This window comes from Triturus cristatus, chromosome 7, assembly GCF_964204655.1.
Source record: "Triturus cristatus chromosome 7, aTriCri1.1, whole genome shotgun sequence".
NCBI lineage: Eukaryota > Metazoa > Chordata > Amphibia > Caudata > Salamandridae > Triturus > Triturus cristatus.
In genome coordinates, this window is record NC_140590.1 from 1,253,235,958 (window position 1) to 1,253,250,527 (window position 14,570).

A 14,570-nucleotide genomic window follows, 5' to 3' on the forward strand; every position below is an offset into this window, starting at 1 on the left:
CCCTGTGTTTCTCAAATATTCTAAGCTCCTCTTGAAGAATAATATCATGATATTGGGTATCTTTGGCATGAATCAACACATCATCCTGAAACACCAATATACCTTCAACCCCACTCTAAAGATTCTGCATCACTCTTTGAAATATGGAGGGAGCAGATTCCAAACCAAATGGCATCCAACGGTATTGAAAAGTATCAAGAGGAGAAACAAAAGTGGTAAGGGGGCATGAGTCTGGATATTGTCTTTTTGGGTTAGAGGCATTTACTATAGCCTCGATAAGACTAGGCCTAATTCCTTCTTGTGATCTCAAATGGCCAATATGGTTATTTTCCCAGCCTAGGGAAAGCTAGTGAGTGTGCCTGTTGCTCTGTAAAAAAGGTAGGCGGCAGGGGATATGGGTAATGCTATAAAATGTTTATGAAATAGGGGAGGGAGACTATTTTGAACAGTACACCCCTGCCCACCATAGAGAGGGGCAGTGCAAACTGTTCCTTAATTTCCCATCTTGTTTTAGTCAGTAGCAGGGTAATGTTTTACTCCCAGTATCTCTGTGGTGTAAGGGCTACCGTCATACCCACATAGCGGAATCCGTCGACAGCCACCCACAGCCTCAGGCCCATCACGTCCTGGCCTAAGACCCCTTGTATTGGTACTAATGTCGACTTCCCCAATTAACTTTGAGTCCCAATGCATCCCCATAGATCATCAGGATTTCTGTGAGTCTCTGTACTGAGTCCTGCGGTCTCTGCGTGAAGAGAGGCATGTCATACACATACGAAGAGACAAGGTCTTCAGCTCCCCCTTCCCACCTGAAGACACCAAGCCGAGCATCTATTTGGATGAGCTCTGCAAGGGACCCTGCCGGCTGCCTCTCTCTATGGGGAAGGACGGCGACATGAATACAGTGACGCTAAGCTGGGCCCCAGAGTTCTATGTATAAAAGGGACAGCCACTGCCTAAAGAGGGATCCGAAGTGCAATGTTCAGGAGTGCCAGCAGATAGGGCCAATGTACTGTGTCAAATGTCCATTCCAAGTCAACTAAGAGAAGCGTGACTTCCTCCGACAGTTCGTCTGCATGAGCCAGAGCTAGATGTCGGCAGTGGAGACAATGTCTAGTGCCTCTATTGGGCATGAAGCCATTTTGGTTGGCATGAACCACTGAGCTTACCACCTTGCTGAGGTAGGTGGCTAGCACCTTAGCAAGTATTTTGACTTTGAGAGCGATAATGGAGATGGGATTCCCATACTCGCCGCACCTAACCATAGAAATGTTATAGTTGCTAACTTATGGGGGAGAGTGACAAGTGGGGGTTTGTGTGAGTTGAAAATCAATAAAATATATATTTTTTTAAATGGGGGAGAGTGACGAGGGTTGTTGGACTGGATGGCTGCAGGTATACCACGAGTAGGTGACCTGTTTCGAACAGAAGTGCTACTCCCATTTAAGGGGGACTTTTCAGGGCACTTTCTGCTACATAGGGTGGTGTTGGGCAATCAGGAAGCACTGGGGGACGGGCATGTCAGAACCACCAAATCATAGGGGTTGTCAATTTGTGGTTGCGAGTTCTGGTTCCTCCAAGGCGGTCTCCTGCTTATACAGAGTGGTCAAAGTAGACACCACCGGATAGCCTATAGGAACGGTGGAAGGAGTATTTGGGGGGTATCGATTCTTGAGAGCAAAGGACCGGAGATAATGGAACAGTCCCCCAAAGTGTGTAGAAATGCCTGATTTTAGTTAATAAACTTCTATGTCTTAAATAGAGCGTACCTTTCCCGAGACAGGGTGAATAGGTTTTTCCACATGGTTGGAGCCGCATGCTTGAGATGTGGAGCAGTGGGTGAGGAGATATTTCATATGTTTGGTCCTGCCCATCACTAACTGACGACTGGGAACAGTCACATCCACGGTGGCTTGCATAACACAGAGGAAGGTCCACTTTCCCCCGGGGCACTTCTTATTGAACTGGTTCCCACATACTGCCAAAACTAAGGTCACAGGTAGGTTCCAAGATCTGGCCCTCCTATTAGAAAAGAGGAAAATTACATGGAACTGGAGAGCTGCCAGGGGATGTAGGGTGATAGCTTGGCATAGGGGGCTTAAGCGGTGGACAGACTGTGAGAGTGGGGTATTGATCTGGGAGGCAAGGCAGGGCCGTATCTCCCTGAAAGTGTCCAGGGCCTGTGAGGTGTTGGTGGATTGTTTGAAGGGCCCTGACCCTCCATCGCCAGTGGTATCCTCCAGAGGTCCGATTGCAAAAGAACATGATTGGAACTAAATGAGAGACATGGCTTACCACTACCACTTCGTGGAATTAAAGCTCTAGGCCTTGAGCTGTAAGATGTGGATTGTTGTTGGCACAGAATTTGTAGACTGTGACTGTCCAGCTGAGATAGACTTGACATGGAAGCTTTGCGGCGTGACTTGGTGGGGGGGGATTGGTCGGGGTGGAAAGTTGAGGGTTGGATGTCTGATTACAACGATATACAGTATTATGGTGTGATCTATAAACTGTCAATGTTGTGAAACCCCAATAAAAATATGTTTTAAGAAAAAGAAAGAGGGGGATGGGACTGTAGGGGGCGTGTCTGGTTTAAGGAGGACTGCAATTTAAACCCTGAGCAGGTCTTGGGGCAAAGCCCTCCTTTCGAGAGCATCCTCATACAAAGCCAGGAGGTGTGGAACAAATTGGGAGGAGTACCTTTTGTAGAGCTCAAGGAAGAACCCATTTGGGCCTGGGATCTTCCTAGAGGGCATGGAAGAGATTGCTGGCTAGATTTTCTCTGACACGATGGAAAGATCCTAATCTTTGCTCTCCGCCACCAAGAGGGATTTCAGGGGCAGGTCCCTGATGGTAGGATTGTCTCATTAGGTGGAAGGGGGTTCCCGTCGAGCACACAATGTTGTAAAGAGTGAGGTAAACTCCTCACCAAGAGATCCGCCCTTCGAACTGCCCTCCCATTCAGGCTCTTTAGCTCAGCCACCAAGTTGCAAGGGTGGCTGGAGGTTTTGAGTCAATAGAGCAGTTTATCCACTTTGTCTCCTAACTGCTACATCCTACCCTGTGAGTGGAGCCCCTCAGGACGGGCTGTATCTAGGCCCGAGAGTAAATTGGGTCTGATCGAATCTACGCTGCATTGCTGGTGAAGGGGAGGCCGCCATCACCTGTTCCAGTTGTGTTATCTCATTTTCGAGACAGAGCAATTTACTCTCCCTGCACTTAGTCTTCCCACAGGCATAAGGGGAAAGCCCTCCCTCTAAGGACTGTTTCGAAAGCCTCCCAGAGCGTGGCTGGTGAGGAGACTGTTCCCTAATTGAGCTAAAAGTAGTTGATGATTGTAATGCAGAGCTGTTCTGTGAATTCACCATCTAGGAACCACTAGGCATTTAGCTGCCTCGGTCCTCACTCTCCCACCGGCCCAACACCCACTGTTGCCAGCACTGGGGAGTGGTTTGAGAGCGCCCTTGGGAGAATACATATCTAAGTGATGGGTTCGAGGTCTGAGGAGGGGACCAGGAAATAATCTAATCAGGAAGACTCCCCAATGAGGTGGGGATTAATATGTGTATTGCCTTTCTACCCCGTGGGGTAATCACCAGACATCCTCTAGCCCCAGCGCATCAGCCCATGTCTGAAGGCACGTGGACCAGGGAGCTCATGCGACAGATGGCAAACACCTTTACAACGCGTTCATTCCACCAAGGTACGTTTAATAGCGGTCATTACAACGCAAGTCGTTACAATGACTTGCGCTGGATGGCGCCATACACTAAGGAATAGTATGATTTACTATTCCAACACCTTCCCTACTGTTACGTAAGCTGGAGTTGGAATAGTAAATCGTACTATTCCTAAGTCCAGCGCCCTCCAACGCAAGTAGTTTTATAACTTGCGTTGTAATACCTGCAATGTAACGTACCACGGTGTAACAACCGCGTTGTAACGTCACATATTCACGGCAGATCCACGGTCCATCACAGCATTAAAGTTTCCCCCTATTTATGTGAAGCCAGGTGTGGTGGAGGTTAGCAGTTGTGATACTGCCTCGTGTCCAGTCTAATAGGTGGGGAGGGGAGTATATGCTGCTGAGCGACCCAACCTGCCCTTCAAGAGTTCCGAATATTATTACAAACCACCCAAATGGGTCTGTGTGCACCATCAACGGGCAATATTGCCACTCCTTTGAAACCCCTGGTATATCCAGAATGAGATACCCTCGAGTAGCTATGTTGTCCCAGAATGGAACCGTCTATTCCCAGTATGTGCGTATCCTGGAGCAGAAGCACTGCTGGATGGTGAGTCTTAGGGTATGTGAAGACACCCCCCCCCCCATTTAATCTTGTAGTAGAGCCCATTTACATTCCATGTGACATTGCTGTGCTCTCCTGTGGGTCCCAGGGCTAGGTCAACGGCCATCTTGGCTGGTGCTTCGGGTTGTGTGTGTGAAAAGAGACCTGAGCTGAACCTGGCACATCGAATATGGTGAATGAAACCAAAGAAACCATAGACCATCAATGTTTAAATGTAAAAATGGCTTTCATTTAGCTGTCTCTCGCCTAAAATGGACTATGCTTTAATGTTAGTCAATGTGGAAAATAAATTCCCCCAGTTTTAGTTTTACTTTCTCGATCTTTCCTATTCCGGAATCTTGGCATGTATGGAGCATGGCTCCATACCTCTAAATGAGGTATAACGGTGGTTCTTAACCTGTGGTCCGGGGACCACTGGGGGTCCGCGAAGCCTATTCAGGGGGACCGTGACTTCTTAGAAAATTAAATAATATTAACAGATTTATGAAATATAAATAAAGAAGCAAAATGTAAAACTGAAACTTTAAAAAATGTTCTGTAAATGTGAAAGAATTTGAAATTGGTGATTAAAAATTACGTTAGTACCCTCCGATTGATTAATGTGAGCAGTGCACGTGCATTAAACAAAATATAGTATGGATGGTGGGTGGCCTCAATTAACTTTAGGATAGCTCTAACCTTCCCATTAAAATGCTGATTGTTTAAATATTAGTTTGTGAATTAAATAAAATATCTCATCATTTTTGTATTTGTTTCATGAATGCTTCTGTCTATATTTTTTGCATTTGTTTTGTAGTTTAAATCATTGAAATAGATTAGGACACTGTCCCCGGATTCTAATAATGCCTCGTGAGGGTCCCCGAATTCCAATAATGGCACAGTGGGGTTGTGCAGAAGTCAAAAGGTTAAGAACCACTGAGGTAAAAGATATGTGGTTTTGGTGTGGCGAGGTTCAGCCGAAAGACTCCCGTTCCTCTAACGGCAAAATAATCACGTTTGTTCTAGTGATTATATTGTCAGTAACTTAAGCACTTGGTCACACAACATGTTCTTCCCTTTTCCGAACGAAATAAACAGGACCCTGCACGCATAAATTAAACATGGATTTATCATTTAGTTCTGTTAAGGTCCATTGACCGAAGTTCAGTTCTGTTCCGTCATGGGAAACGGACATGAGCTGCTCTCTAGTGGCAGGCAGTGAGAACTGCAGCTGAATGGATTTACTACTGCTTTGCTGACAAATTAATGGTGTTTCTCCCAAGGCGTTTCACACAGTCTGCCTTACAGGGCATGAACAATGCAGCATAGGTCCAGCCCTAATTACCCATTCTCTTGCGGCGATTCTCATGTTTGTCAACTTGGCATGTATATGCCTTGTACCCTTATCCTCATTACCTTCGTTGCCAGTTGTCAGACAGCAGCATGAAACCTTTTGGTATGATTGTGTTTTGTGAAGTGGACACATAAAATAAATGTACAGAGTCCAAGTGGGTAGTTGTGGTCCCAAAATGGGAAAATACCTCGCAATAAATAAATGGTAAATGTCAAAACACATCAATCCGGTGCGAATTAGTACGTTTCACTTACAGTTTGGCTGGGGTGTTACCTTGGCTCAATACACCTACCAGAGGTGCTACTAACATAAAACAATTAACGTGTATACATTACTACAAGCATGGGGCCAAATACAGCACTCTCTTGAGTACTTCCAAAAATCCACAATCTACTGGATAAGTATAACCAACAAAAGTTATATGTTGTGATTTAGTATTCGCAACAGTGGTTCAAAGAGGGTCAATGATATCTTCACAGAGTACAAAACAGTCCAATTGAGTCAATGTGGCGGTTTATTCTTTTCTTGGTACTCCCAGCAAGGAATCTGCCATTTGCCAACATGTGTTTCGTCTACTCATAGACTTTTTCAAGGTGAATAGCGCGTTGTTTCCGATGTAGACTATCTCATTGACGGTATTATCTCACATCCAGGTGCCATAAGAGTATAAGGGAGATATTTGTTGATATGTGGGAACTTGTCCAGTGATGGATGTGTATTCCACAGCTAGGTCCACACATAATTCCTGTCTCGATCTGCGCAATCCTATATCTCTCTAGCAGATATATCAGTTGCAATTTCCAGTCGGCTAAAGTACCCCTAGTATATATCATACGTTGGTGCAGTTCCAAATCCAGTGTTTTGGTCCCAATGTGATTGCAGACAGACTTCTTATCCCAAATCAGAGATTAGTGGTGTCGTCAAAGAGTTCTAAGTACCATGCTCCATTTGGTACACAACCATGATAAGCTTGACAAGTAGTAAAAAGTAGCTCATGGACGCGTCTCCCTTCACGCTGCACCCGACTGTGAGCTACTTTTTACTACTGATCAAGCTTATCATGGTTTTGTACCAAATGGAGCATGGTACTTAGAACTCTTTGACAACACCACTAATCTCTGATTTGGGATAAGAAGTGTGTCTGCAATCTCGTTGGGACTGAAACACTGGATTTGGAACCGCACCAACGTATGATATATACTAGCGGTACTATAGCCGACTGGAAATTGCAACTGATATATCTGCTCGAGAGATATAGGATTGCGCAGATCGAGAAAGGAAATTATTTGTGGACCTAGCTGTGGAAGACACATCCACCACTGGACAAGTTCCCACACATTAACAAATATCTCCCTTATACTCTTATAGCACCTGGATTTGAGATAATACCGTCAATGAGATAGTCTACATCGGAAACAACGCGCTAATCGCCTTGAAAAAGTCTATGAGTAGACGAAACACGTGTTGGCAAATGGCAGATTCCTTGCTGGGAGTACCAAGAAAAGAATAAACCGACACATTGACTCAATTGGACTGTTTTGTACTCTGTGTGAAGATATCATTGACCCTCTTTGAACTACTGTTGCGAATACTAAATCACAACATACAACTTTTGTTGGTTATACTTATCCAGTAGATTGTGGATTTTTGGAAGTACTCAAGGGAGTGCTGTATTTGGCCCCATGCTTGTAGTACATAAAATAAATGCTACGATTTTTAAACTTTTATTCTAAAGATTTTTTTAAAGTGTATTTTGTTGACAGTCCCACATATGGTTGAGGTTTTTATGCTTCAGGTGTTAAATAATTAACGTTCACGCTTTTGTCATCGATATCTCATATAAATAACTAGTTTCCAATTTAGGGCCACCCTACTCATCAGTCTGCTCCAGTCCTGCCAAGGACCGCACATCAGGCATTAGACTAACACATCGCATTTCAGTGTGGTGGTCCGCATCACCGCACTGAAATGCGATGTCACGCATAAAAGCGCCCCCTGAGCTGTCAAGGAGCGCTAGTAAATCACCATAATCAAGCACTGAAACTGCAGTGGCAGCACGGCATGCATGCTGCTGCCGGGGGTCTGGCTCAGAGTTTGCAGCTCTAGCAGCTAACAATGTAAGTTACTATATAAGATCATTCACCCCTCCCCCCACGCCTCCCCCCTTCGACATTGTGGGCCGCAGCATATATTTACATACATAAAACTGCTGTGAGTCTGAGTGCCCGGATTCATTGGCTACTACGCAGACATTAATCACAGTCTGGGTCTGAGGTTTGTGGCACACAACAGGCGGAGGTGAGGTCACCTGATGTCCTGCGGCTGCGTGACGAGGGAGCGGCCAGTTTAATTGAATATAGTTTTGGCAAGCAGTGGCTGCACTAGCAGCACTGCTCCTTGCATACTGTGTTAATTATCTAAAAACAATCCAGCAACAGAAGGGAGCAGACTGACCCACTCGAGGCACTGGCGGCTCAGAGTGAGTAGGCACCCAGAGCACACGTTCACACCACAGTGGAGGGCACCCAGAGTTGCCGAGCCAGGCCCAGAATTGTGGCCGGGCCAGCACTTGCCACGGGAACCCCCACACCATGCAAAACCAAGTAAGTGACTGCTCCACTTAAAATGTGCCCAACAATAGCACCGGCGCAACCACACCGGCGCCGGTCTAACACCGTGCCGGCTGGAAGCAGTGTTTGTAAGTGACCTTGTGACAGCCGCAGCCTGCCGGCACGATCTGGCCGTGGTGCACTCCACAACTAGACCAAAATATCCTGCCAGGCCACAAACCGCTTGGCACAATCTCCTGAGCCACTGTGGGATGCAGGCTCAGGCAACACATCGATTCCTAGAGAACTGGCCTGCAATAACTCCTCCCAGGACCAAGAGAGCTCCAGAGCCCCAGGCAACCCTAGTCGGTGCCGACAGCACCAACACGCAGTGACCACACTGGGGCCTGTCAAATAGTTTCAGCGCGGGCAGTGTCACATTGTCTAAGTCAAGAGCCTAGTGTGTATGGTAGCTCTGTGACAGGCACACTTGCAGCTTACTCGTAGTTCTGGTGCTGAGGGGCTGGGCAGCAGGCAGCGGTGCACCAACTGGAGCAGACACCATTCCGCAGTGCTGGTAATCACTTTTATTAGGGTTGAACAAACAGTACTATAATCGAGACTAATACAGCGTCCTGGTTGGCTGTAATGTGTGCCTCACTCTCCTGATTTCTGATGTTTTCCAGCAGTTTTAACATCTTAGAGTTTCTCATTGCTCAAATGGGTGTAAATATTCTGATATTTATGTTTCCTTCATTTTCATTGCTTGATTTTGCTCTCGACAAAGTGTCACTCATAGCCGTTGAAATGTCACTCATAATTACAGTGAAATTATGAAAATGTCACACATAGCAATCTGAAGCCTTGGCAGCTATGCTGCTCCTCTGGGAGCCTAGTAACGTTGTTTGGACCCAATGGTCCCGTAGATCATGCCCCAAATGCCCGTTAATTGGCATTGGGCAAGTCATGCTACGAAGACAGGTCTTTCAGGAAGAAGGCGTAGTGTAATAACGAGAGAGAACTGCACGATTGATGAAAGGTAAGATGATTTATTCTCGGGAGAGATGAATAACAAATCCTTTCTACGAGCCTGGGTCCAACTGTCTCCTCCGGAATCTCGAGCACATCAGGTGTTCCACATTCCAGAGGCGCCAGCAAGACACCACACATTCCCCTTCTTCTGGAAAACAAAGAACAACATTAAAGAGATAACATAAGTAAATTGATAAAAACAAATGAGCTCAGAACATTAAACATTACAAATAATTACACATAGAGAATAAAATGAATTTACCACATTTCTGAATGAATATATACAATAAATTTAAAAAAAACAATGAGGAAAGAATATCACTTGCCTACAATATAATCCTTATACCACACAGGACTTTGCCGCGATCTTAGTGCACGGCAATTGCTGAGAAGTCTATTTTTTGAGGTAATAGACTTTCTCCAATTAGTACTGTCATAAGAGATCTTAGGTGATGTTGAACCAGTAGAAACAGAGACTTCCCTTTCAGGCCACAGACTCTGAGGAATCTTCCCCACCTTGGAAAAACTCCAAACATTTCCATCAGACAATTCAACCACTTGATGACCAACACGAATTACTTTCAAAGGTTGAGAAAAACGAGACTCTCCAGATTTAACCAACCTTCCTTTCTTTACCCTAACCCAATCATTGACTTTAACTGGAAAAGAGATAACTCTATCAAGACACCGCTGGGCCATAGTATTATCGTTCTTATCAATAAGTACATTTCTCATCCATGCTTGACTCAAATTAGACATGCACTTCCTTCCCCTCATCTTCTCAAAAGGTGAAAGATCCCCATTACTCCTTGGAGTATTCCTATAGCTCCAAAGAACTTCACTAATAGCTTGACTACAATTCTTGCCATTGGAAATAGCTAACTGTAAACCTTCCTTAAAGACTTTGATCCACCTTTCTACAATCCCATTGCTCTGAGGGTAATATACAGAAGAACGTTTGTGGGTGATGCCATGCCTATCGAAGAAGTTTTTCATTTCAGTAGAAATCAACTGTACCCCATTGTCAGTTATAAGTGATTCCGGAAAACTCTCCCTTTCAAACACCTCATTTAAAAATTGAATGACCACTTTCGAGGTAATATGAGAAACGATTTTTACCTCAGGCCATTGAGATAATTGATCAATGAGAATGATTGCATAAACAGGATTCTGACCTAGACATATGGGACCAGTAATGTCTAAAGAAACACATTCCCACACACGAGATGGTCTGGACACGGGAAGATGATAATACGATACAATTTTCTGAGATGTATCACTGATACAACATTCTATGCAATCCCTGACCTTACGTTCAACAGCTTTGTCCATAGCTGGCCACCAAAATTCACTTCTGATTCTGCGTTTCATGCTTGTCATACCAGGATGTCCTTCATGAGCCATATCCAAAATGGTTTGTTGCAAATCAGTGGGAACAACAAGCTGTAAGCTTCTCATTAAAATATCATCCTTTAAAGACAATTCATGAGATACTTTAAAGAAAGGACGCAAACACTCCGGCACATCAGCCTTGTTAGGCCATGATGATTTGATGTGCTCAATTACTCTTTTAAGTACAACATCATTCTCACAAGCAGATTTCCATTCTTTCTCTTGTATACATCCATTGGATACTTCACAAATAGAAATTACTTTCTCCAGATCATTATCTTCTTCCACTTCATTGTCATCAACAACTGGTAACCTAGATAAGCAATCTGCAAGAATATTTCTTGCACCAGATATATATTCGACCCTAAAGTGAAAATCCTGTAGTTTATATTGCCATCTAGCAATTCTTGAAGTGGCTCGGCCACAACCTTTTGTCGTAAAAAGATCCACTAAAGGACGATGATCAGATCTGACTTTGAATACAGTGCCATACACATACTTACGAAAATACTCAATACCCCACCAACAAGCAAGAGTTTCTTTTTCTAACGTCGAGTACTTATACTCAGCACCCTTCAAAGGTCTAGATGCAAAACCTATGGTGACTAATTGACCATCCTGATTCTGCATCAAAACTGCGCCTAACCCAACATTACTTGCATCAGAAATATTTATTGAATCATTCACAGTGTTAAACGTGGCTAAGGCAGGTGCAGAGGCAATTTGTTTTTTCAAATGTCTGAATTCATTTATACAATTGTCATCCCACAAAAACGAAACATTCTTTTTTAATAGGTTTCTCATGTGCATGGTTTTGTCCGCAAACAGTGGTATACATTTTGCATAGTATTCAGCAAGACCTAAAAAAGATCTGAGTTGATCTTTGTTTTGAGGATTAGGAGCTTGTTCAATGGCCCTGATTAGATTTTGTTTGGGTGACACACCATGTTTGTCAATTGAATGACCTAGATAGTCAACTGATGATACACCAAATTTACACTTGTCTTTGGTCAAAGTTAAGCCATTATCTTCTAGTATGCACAAAACCTTATGTAGAGTGTCAGTATACTCAGTGGAATTAGAGGCAAAAATCAAAATATCATCTTGAAAATACAGCACATTATCAATATTTTTAAATAACTTGTGCATAAGCCTTTGAAAGACAGAGGATGCAGAAATTAATCCAAATGACATTCTCTTGTATCTGAAAGCTCCCTCAGATGTAATAAAGGAAGTAAGTTGTTTGCTTTCCTCATGAAGAGCAACCTGGTGATAGACATTAGATAAATCAAGAGTAGAGAATATTGAGGCACCTTTTAGTTTTGTGAACATTCCACCTATATTTGGTAGAGGATGCCTGTCAACCCATACGTTATTATTAAGGTCCCTCAAGTCAACACACAACCTAACTTTACCGTTGGGTTTGTGTGCGACCACAACTGGACTTAACCATACTGATGATTCTATTTCCTCAATGATATCAAGGTCACATAGTCTTTTAAGTTCATCCTTAACTGCTTCTCTTAAATGTAAAGGCACGTTCCTAACTTTATGGACTTTTGGTATGGCATCATGTTTTAAAATGATTTTGTGTACACATTTTTTTAGGAGACCCAGCTTTGTAGATGAAAATACATTTGGAAACCTTTTTTCCCACTCAGATGCGGGATCAACATCAATATGACAAATCAAGTCTGAGTATCCTAGGACTTGTTCAGGATGATTAGGATCTAAAGTGATCATTAGATCCCTCTGTTGGGGCCATCCCAGAAGGCAAGAACCTTCTTTAGCCACATAAATTTTGGAAGGAATGGTTTTACCCTTAAAGCTAAGAGTAGATGTGAAAAACCCTAGAACATCAATGGGTTTCCTACCATACCCTACCAATTTAATATCAGGAGGTGAAAAACTCATATCCGGAAATTCTTTTAACCATTCGTCACCAATGAGTGTGTGTCTAGCACCAGAGTCAGCCATGACCCTCACATCCTTATTTCCAATAGTAATAGTGCAAAACGGAGAACCCTTCATGGTACTATTAACCTCATACACAGCTAAAAGAAATTCATCATCATTGATGTCATCTTTAACTTCTTTAACATTTTCATCATTATGGCTCCTATGCTCGACATTTTTGTTTCTTATCCTGTTCTTATTTCTACACATCCTTGTATAATGTCCTTTTAATTTACAATATCTGCACACTTGACCAATTGCAGGACACCTTTTGTCATTGGCCAAATGACCAGGAATACCACATTTAAAACAAATGTACTACTTTTTTTCTTGAATGACCTGAGTTTTAACTTTCGCTTTACCAGAAGAAGATTCCATAGGATTAGATTTGTTGACAGTGTTGACTTCGGATGCTTTTTGCTCAGCAAGTTCTTTTAGACCCAGTTCCATATCTTCAAAGCGATGAGCTATGCCGAGAGCTTTATCCAAGGTTAAATCTTCTGCAGCCAGTAGTTTTTCTTGAAGTCTAACATTGGCAACTTTGTGTACCATTTGATCTCGGATCAGTTGATCGTGAAAAGTGGAGTAATTACATTTTGATGCTAATATTCTTAAATCATTAACAAATGTATCTATTGATTCATTCACTAGTTGACCTCTGCTAAGAAATTTATGACGTGACACTACTTCGTTTCTGGGCACAGAAAGGGAAAACTTGCACTTTAACCCCTGCTCAATAAATATAAATTCAGTTATTGCAATTACATTGCTTATTCCTTCAAAAAAGCGTAAAAGGAAATGGGGCTGGTGGGTGTAAAGAGAGTAGTAGTAAGCAGTAAGAAATATTGGGGTACTGTTACAGACTGTGAGTCTAGCCAATAACTTACAAATCTCTTTCCTTCCCAGGCCAAAGACAGTGACGATGATGATGAGGTGGTGCACGTGGACCGAGATCACTTTATGGACGAGTTCTTTGAACAGGTGAGGATGAGAGTACCAGATGAGTATTCACAGCGGGTCCTATGTGACCTTCGTCGAACCCTTGACTTTTTTCAAAGTGTTTGTATTTTAGGTTTGCCAGATCTGTTGGTGGTGTGGATAGATTTTTTTTTTTTTGTTTTGCTGCTCCATGGTGGAGAACAGACATATACACGCCCTACCCTACAAGAATTAAGACAAGAATAAAAACCTGCCCTCAGGACTCCTGGATTCAGATGCAGGGTTGAAAAAATAAAAACTCACACTGTCCTATGGGGCCCACCCCCCCAATCAGGATCTTGAGGGGTACTTGTGGTAGTTTCCAAGCAGATTTAACTTTCAGTGGCATCTGTGATGAGAGGTAGAATCTTATGGGATACTTTCCAAACCCTCTGGAACCGTTGAATATCCTCAAAAGAGTTGGCAGGTCCCAAAGTGTGAGTTAAAAAATGACCCTCCAGGCCTAATAGTAACATGTCATTGTCACGGACCTGATTTGTTTTCATCAAAACTACACAGCAGTTGATATTGTGGAGAATTCAATTACCACTTAGGATATTAATATAGTCACCACTGACTTTAATACCTGGCTTGTAACATCCGAAGATGAATCCCTATCTATAAGACCTATAAAATCATATTCTACAGACTCTTCCACACCTATAGGCGGGAGAAAAGAAACAAGCATGTTCACACCTTGAGAGCCTATAGAGGATGACTTAATAGTACGGAAAATCCGTTTGTGGTGCTAGAATCAACTTCTTTTACAGCAAAATGAATAAGGCTCCAAATTAAATCAAAGAGGGCATTGACTTTCTAAAAAAACTTAAGGAACGGGCATGATGCCATATGTCATGCACAACACCATAGTCTTTCAGTGATCACCCCAGCGTATATTGCAACTTCTAAATGTAGCCTTAGATAGCACGAGTGATATGCAATTTATTGATTTTATGCCCGTTGAAGAATCTTTTGTAATTCAGACACTGACCACACTTATGTCAGGTGCCCCAAACAACC

At 43.1% G+C, this 14,570-nt stretch overlaps 1 protein-coding gene across 1 annotated transcript in view; it reads left to right on the forward strand.

Annotated features, from left to right (window-relative positions):
- Positions 1–14,570, forward strand: part of LOC146811738 (syntaxin-1B) — a 350,949-nt gene that overhangs the window by 153,201 nt on the left and 183,178 nt on the right. Inside the window, exon 2 of the mRNA XM_085618730.1 lies at positions 13,479–13,553. Coding sequence (XP_085474856.1) covers positions 13,479–13,553 — 75 coding nt within the window. The remainder of the gene's footprint in view (positions 1–13,478; positions 13,554–14,570) is intronic.